The sequence below is a fragment of the Dermacentor andersoni genome, chromosome 1 (assembly GCF_023375885.2).
Source record: "Dermacentor andersoni chromosome 1, qqDerAnde1_hic_scaffold, whole genome shotgun sequence".
Lineage (NCBI taxonomy): Eukaryota > Metazoa > Arthropoda > Arachnida > Ixodida > Ixodidae > Dermacentor > Dermacentor andersoni.
Window position 1 is genome coordinate 93,582,150 of NC_092814.1, and position 7,695 is coordinate 93,589,844.

The following is a 7,695-nucleotide window of genomic DNA, read 5'->3' on the forward strand; positions in this document are numbered from 1 at the left end:
AAAGAGTATCTTTGTCTCTTCTGTTAACTGTCGCCTTTGAAATGTACCAGAGACAATTGAACATTGTTTTATTAGCTGCACCGACGCCATCCTATTCTGGGATGTCCTCCAACGGACTTTAAAGAAAGACTGAGATTAACGCTCATAGTGTGCGATACCTGCTGCCAACCTCTGATAATAGTGCACCTTCGATATGTTTTTTCTCATGGGAATGCAGTTTGTGGAAAACGCGAATGATGGACCGAAACGCCGAAACGGTGGTACCTGCAAGGGTACATTTTGTCCAAATGACCCTACACCTAAAACATGTTTATGATGGACTCGATATACAACCGGACTGGTACCCTATTTTGGTGAGGTGCTTATCCTTACCACCCTTCTAAAGTGAAACCGACGTTTCTACTCACAGCATGAACGCTGCCTTTTCTGTGTGTGACTTTCATTGTGCTCTCCATTATCTGACTATGCAGAACTGTTGAATGTCGGGTTGAATGCTACTATAATAAATACCATGAAAGAAAGAAAAAAAATGACGGCACGCACGCAGAAACAAGCACGGTCAGGCACGGTCGCGGAGACTGCGAAGGAACTGAACACCAGTGCTGACGCCACTACGCCGCGGCTTCCGGTCTCCGCTCGCATCGTCAGCGTCAGCAGCAGCGCGCGGCGCTTGACGGGGGGCGGAGCGACAGCGCAATTTTAACCGACGATTACATCGTTTCTAAGTGAATAATACCCTCCCCCCCCCCAAATTTTACCCGCATGGTTTATTAGGTTCTCGCATCCCTGTATGAGTGTCTTATTGAGTTCGACAGACTCTTCAGCTTTTCTTTAAGGGACGCAGGTACGCAGCTTCGCTGGTCATCCATCTTCACGGAGTGGAAGGGCACTGTGTTCTTTTATTGGGCGAACTTCTGCGCCAAAACAAAACAAAAAAATAAATAAATAAAATACCACAAGTGATACTCAAAGCACTACGATAGCGGCGAGGGTGCAGTCGTCGGTGGATGAAATACGATCTGCGGGTCAAGCGTCGTCGGCTATTGTGTACATGATTCATCGTACCGATTCCAACGTAATTCCTAGTGATCGCGCACATTCCAGAATGTACGCAGCTATTCGCGTCGCGTACGCAATTTAAGTAGAGATGATCCTTCTGCTATCAAATCAGGTGACAACATTCGAGAAAGTTCCCACACATGTAAGCGCGTCTTGTGCCGAGCGGTAACATTGTAACAGTGGTGCGCCGGCGGAAAATAAAAAAAAAAAGAAAATAAGACCAGTCATCGGAAAAAGGTAACAATGTAGCGCGCCAATATATTAATAAAAGGAACAAGTTGTGGGGTTTTACGTGCCAAAACCACAATAAAGATATGAAGCACACCGTATGTAGTGGGGGAAGGCTTCTGATTAATTTTGACCACCCGGGGTTCCTCATTGTGCACCTAGTGCACGCTACGCATGCATTTTTTGCATTTCGCCCGCATCGAACTGTAGCCGTCCCTGCCGGGATTTGATCCCTCGCCCTCAGCAGTCCAACGCGAAAACCATTACGCCACCACGGCCCGTTTCAATGCATAGGCGAGGGAGCACCCAAAATTAACGGGAATTTTTATTTCCTATTTGAATATCTCTTTGAACATTCCAAAACGTAGATCACCCTTAACGTACTTTCTCCGGAACGTAATTGGACTTGTTTCGCATCTTTATCTGCCGTTCACAACTGCTCTGCAACTATCGCAAACTGGGTACCCTCAGCGCTTCCCTCATTCCCTTCTTTATCGCCGTCATACAACTTGAAAACGCTTTAAGCTCTCGTTTCAGTCTTGGAGATAGGAAATCGAAACTGGCAACATACGGGACGATGGTGATTTAAGGTATAGCATTGTCATCTCATGCCAAGAAGTGCTGCACGCCGAGTGCTGTGTGGACAGGAACGTTGTGATGCACAAACCATGCATGCATTCGCCCGAGTTTCACCAATCATGGCGTTCTCGTCGAATTGTATAGCGCAGCCGCTGAGGCACTTCAACGTAAATACTGAAATGTTCTGGTTCAGTATCTGACATTGTGGTAAAAGATTGAGAGAAAAAAAAAACGTCCTTGATAATAAGAAAGTTAATATAGAAGAGAACTTGCCTCACGCGCGTTGTCCTTTGATGTGCGCCATCGATAGACCGACGAATATGACGATAGTGGTAAAAAAAAAAGCAATGTAGTAAGCAGACAAAACTTCATAAAAGGACGCAAATTTGTCCACTAATGGGGACGATACTGTAGAATTCGCGCCTTTTCGCACGCGTCGGTATTAACCACCCTTACGCCTCAGTGAAAAAAAAAGTTCTGGTATATGTATATATATATATATATATATATATATATATATATATATATATATATATATATATATATATATATATATATATATATATATATATATATGTATATATAAACTGCGGAGGCGAAATGCTTGGGCTGGCTTGGCCAGACGCAGTAGTGTACTGGCCCATAAAGAAAGGACTTGTCGTTAGCTCACACGTACATAATCAAAAATAAATTCTGGAGTATTGCGTGCCAAAAGCCCGATATGAACATAAGGTATAGGGGGCCTCCGGATTAATTTTGACCACTTGGGGTTCCTTAACGAGCACCCAATGCACGGCACACGAGTGTCTTTGCATTCCGTCCCCATCGGAATGCGACCGCCGCGGCTGGGATTTGATGCCGCGACCTTGAGATCAGCAGCGCAACGCCATAGGGCAACCGCGGCGGGCTTACACGTACGCATTTCACGAGATCCTGTTCAAGTGACGAAGTTATGCAGGTGCGCCTAAATGTCCACCGAAGAAGGCGGACGTGGCGAGCTCACGAATGTTATCAACTGCCCGGAGGATTGCGCAAAGCATCACGCGCACCATCGATTGCAGAGGGTCGCGGAAAAAAGAAATATATTGCCAACAATAAACGCGGGGCACTTGGCCTATTTAGTGTCAATCTTGCGTTATTGCGGGCACAAAGTCTGGCCCCGCAGGTATAGCAGTCTAAAAAGAATGTGTGCAACGAGGAACGTATACAAAGATCTTGTTTGTTACGTCCCTTACCCTATATACGCGCGCTTATTAAATGATCATGAATGTAACCAACTGATATCAATTTACGCTCTAGCTGCAGGTTTAAGTCTGGGCGTGTCATATATGAACTTTTAAAGTTTGTTTGTATTGTTCTTTCTATCTCCCTTCTCCTAGCTGTACTAGAGTGACCTCGAGGGAAAACCCTATAGGTGTGTTTCTCATCGGAACCCTCTCGTTGATGTCGCAGACATTTGGTTCTGGGCTCCATTCTGTCCCAAGCTTCGCGATACATGTGAACTATGGGCATAGTGTCATCCAAAGGTTAACCTGCAAGAGGTAAGACAATGTAGTGCCAGAGAACAGGCCAAGACGGGAGACTGCAAGCACTGAACTAAGCCTGCAGAGCGTAAGTGGGTCACGCACTGCCCCACGCAGGACGGCATTCTGAGCACTATCATGCATTGCAGTGGGTCCAGCGCAGTGGAGCTTGAGAAGTTTAGCAGCTCAACATGCGCGAGTCGTTCGCTCAATGGAAGGGAACTGCTCTAAAACAGCGTTTATTTTCCTTAATTTTACAGTGTACTTAAAAGCGAGTCACGCACAAGAGAATCCCTAGCAGGGCTTCAGGAAGGGCGCCGCGAGGGGCGCCAAGGGCCGCCCAAGGGGAGCGACCGGTTGCTCGGTGATGACATGGTGGATCTTGAAGGGTGAGAAGCCGCCCTCGGCCGATGTGGAGCCAAGAAAATCGAGCCACTTCTGAGGCGAGCAGCCGAGAACGCGGCCTCCGCACATGAGCGTCATGAGCTTGATGCCGAACACCACACTACGCACGTCTCTGCACGAGTCGTAGACGCCCTGGGCGTAATCGGGCCGCAGGGCGTACACCATTTCAGCGACGTGCGGACGGGAGCCAGTCTTGGCTGTGGCGTTGACCGCGAGGAACTGCGACTGCTTCGGGGAGCACGTCATGCGGCACAGCAGGTCCTTGAAGTTGAGCATGCAGGCGGGGCATTTCGTCATGCCGAGGCTCGCAGGCTGCTCGAGTTCGCGGGCAAGGTCTTGCACCTGGGAGACGTCGCAGCACACTGCGCGGTCAGCCTTCACTTGGGCGGCCAGCTGCGGGCAAACGTCGGAGAAGAGCCGCCACGACGAGTCGTCGACCATGGGTGCGGGTTTCTGCCGCACTGCGCAGGGAATGGCCTTGTCCGTGTCCTCGTCGTTTGCGCAGTGGCCCCTGAAGACGCAGTCCGTCGCCGCGCGCTCGACAGAGCAGAGCAGCAAGAGCAGCGCGCTCAACGCCGCAGCGTCCATGGCGCCCGTCTGGCAAGTTCGCTCGCGTCTGGGACGGGTTTCGCGCACTGGCTCCGTGGGTGTCTCGAAAGGCGGCTTTATCGAGGCTGCGCGGGCTCTTTTCTGCAGGCTGACTGGCTGCGCTGGGCCTATTAAAAGAAAACGCGTGTAAGCCGAGGCGACACACTCGAGGGCGAGGGCTGAGGAACAAGGAGAGCGCCAAGGAGGAAACAGCCGGGTGCGCACGCGAACCGCCCACAGGCGCGCTCGCGTGCGACGAAAAACGGACCAGAGGGTCCCGAATGTTCGTGGCTTTCAGATAAAAGTTATCGCCGCCTGACAATGACCCCCGGCGGCCCGCAGCGATGCTTCAGAGCGTCTTGTCTTGCTGACGTGTGCGCTGCTTGTAGAGCCCGTGCCTTCTTCGCCCCGATTGGGGGCGGAGAGGGGTTGGAGTTGCACGCGCTCTCTGGAAGCGGTATCACCGTTTGAATAACAACGCGCCAGCGGAGCGCGCCTTGCGCCGCGAGAGGAAAAACAATGGGATGCGTGCATCCACCGCGGGTCCAAAAAGTTGGACGCGCGCGGCGCTTGCTGTGTTGTTGTTGTCCTTGGGGACGACGGATAAATACGGGCTGCTCGCTGTCGCCCCGATTTCTCGGGCCGGAGTCCAAACACAAAAATATTTCCGTGCGCCACGGGAAAGTTTCGGTGCCGTTCGCTAACCAAACAGAGAGTCGTCCGGGGGCGGCTGCTGAAGCTGGCGCCGTTCTTGCTGCCACCTCGAGGCAGGATTGGAGACGGAGACGTGAGCGGAGCTACGTCCTCCACCCCCCCGGCGCGGAATGCAAAAGAGCCCCCGTGGTCCTGGATCTTATACGTATAGTTTTTTTTTTTATCTTGCCTGTCGGTTCTCGCGCGTTTTGTTGCCTGTCGAAACGCGCTGCCTTGGGAAGCGCCGTTCCTCGCCTCGGGCTGCTGTTGTTAATCAGAATGATCTCCAGGCGGAACGTTCTCTAGACAAACACCGCGCTGCCTACCTGGGAGCCCGGGCGCGCTGACGAGACGCGCACCTGGCTCCCGCGGCCTTGTTTGCCGGGCGGCTTCTTGCGCGGCGCCCCGGCTCTCCAACCCCCCTCCCCCCACCCCACCCTCCCATTCGTCTCACCCGCCGCTGCTGCTGCTCTGAGCGCCGACAGCTGAGTGGGGCCCCACGGCGACGGCTGGCTGCCTTTCGAGCACGTGCCCTTTGACGCGCGGACACTTCAGCAGCTCAGGCACGTTGCTGAGGCGTCGGCAGTCGCCGCGAATTATTAATGTTGGCCCGCTGCTCCCGCGTCAACTGGCGAATACCGGGTGATCGTCGCGCGTGTAGTTTTCAACTTCTCGGCCCTGTTTCTGCAGTGAACATCGCTGGAAGAAGCGCCGGAGGCATCGTACATTTGTAAAGATCCTTTTCATGTGGGGTCATATAAAGCGTGATATAGCCTAAGTGATGCGCTCGCCATATCTGACCCTATGTGCACCTTTACATGCCGATATTGTATTGGTTCCGATACGTATATATACATGACCATAGACAACTATGACACAGTTACGGCTTGGATGTGGCACATGTATGACGTTTCTGTAACGAAAGTATACAAGCCTCGAGGGAACGGGATTATCCTCCTCTAGTATCCCAACATTCTTTTCGAAGTAGTTAATCTTGATTTCAAAGCGAAAAGGGTGGCACTGAAGACTATTTAATGAATTACCCGTTGCTGTGGACGAATGCGTGCTTTTTTGTGGCCGCCGAAGCTTTTATTTAAAAGTATTTTAAAAAACAATTTTTTTTCAGACAGATAATGGCCCAGCGTTCACAAGCGATAGATAGAGATTGTGGGCTGGAGAAAGAAATATTATACATCGCTTCCCAGCACCTTACCATACGGAAGTGAACTGCCGTGCACAATTTTTTCATTTAATTATACAAGAAGTATTACCACTCTGCACATCGATCTAATTATATCGTGAGTGAAATGCTGACAGAAAGGGTTTCTTAGAAGCAACTGTCACTTGCTATATTTGAACGAAGTGCATATAACCGCGTCTTTTTTAATGTTTAGTTCGAACAGATAAATAAAACTTCATATTGAACATACTTTAGCGCGATTCCGCCGATCCCGTTACATTAACAGGCCGACATTCCTTGCACGAAAATCAATGTCTAGGTAGCTAATAAAAGAATTCACATATTAAACATTGCAAAATTCTTTACTTTAGTACGCATGCCGAAATTGCGAGATTCACGTCTGCTTTAATGCGCTAGCATTAGGAGTGTAAAAGTGCAATAAAAAAGTGTGTGTGTCAAGTGTGAGAAGCCGATGCCGTGGTAGAAGTACAGCGGGCATGAGAGAGCTTAGAAGAGCGTGTGTATGGCCTTGATAGCATATATATATATATATATATATATATATATATATATATATATATATATATATATATATATATATATATATATATATATATATATATATATATATATATATATATATATATATATATATATATATATATATACTGGGCGTCTGAGCCAGAGCCAGAGTTTTAAAATATGCTAATGCTACGGTAGCTGGACAGAACCAAGCTAATGCTGTTTGTTGGAGATACTCAAAGTATATTTTTCATTCTGCCTAATTAGAAGATAATTAGCCTTCAATATTCAACTTCAGCAATCATGAAGCTTGCAAATACACGCAAACTGCTCGAGCGGCCAGTCGCGCGGCAATGTTGCGTGAATTCGCGGGCTTCTTTTAGGCTCGGAAGAAAGGCATATGTAGCACGTATTGAGCAAAGAAAACTGTATCGAGAGTTTTTCATGTCGCTCAACAATTTACTCATTGACACTTTTAAAGTAATTATAATACTTGAAAAGTTGTATAATTAATTAAGACTAATTATCTAATCAGACAGAATGCAAAAAATAATTTGAGTATCGCCAAGCGACGGCAAACATTACCTTGGTTCTGTCAAGCTACGTGGGATTCGCATATTTTTAAACTCTGGGTAAAGTTAGCTGGAATACTATATATATATATATGCTATCAAGGCCATGTAAAAACAGCATTATAAACTTAATTAAACGCATAGCAGAGTACCCGCAGCTAGTACAGCTGAGGGTGGTCTTTCGCTTCTCGACGAGGAAGGACGCGTTTTGAAGTGACCTCCTGAAAAACACTTTGCAATGTGGTTAACGCCATTTTACTCATGGAGGCGGGACCTCAAAGAGGCGTGACGTAATGCTAACGCATTTCTCTCGCATTTACCGCTATATCACCAATGAACTATGTTC

The 7,695-nt window shown here is 48.4% G+C and overlaps 1 protein-coding gene across 1 annotated transcript; it reads right to left on the reverse strand.

Moving 5' to 3' along the window:
* Positions 1-3,597: 3,597 nt before the first annotated feature.
* Positions 3,598-4,731, reverse strand: LOC126544734 (NPC intracellular cholesterol transporter 1-like). The gene has a single exon (XM_050192194.3). It carries the CDS (start codon positions 4,380-4,382, stop codon positions 3,684-3,686), a length of 699 nt encoding a protein of 232 aa, XP_050048151.1. The 5' UTR covers positions 4,383-4,731; the 3' UTR covers positions 3,598-3,683.
* Positions 4,732-7,695: the final 2,964 nt, after the last annotated feature.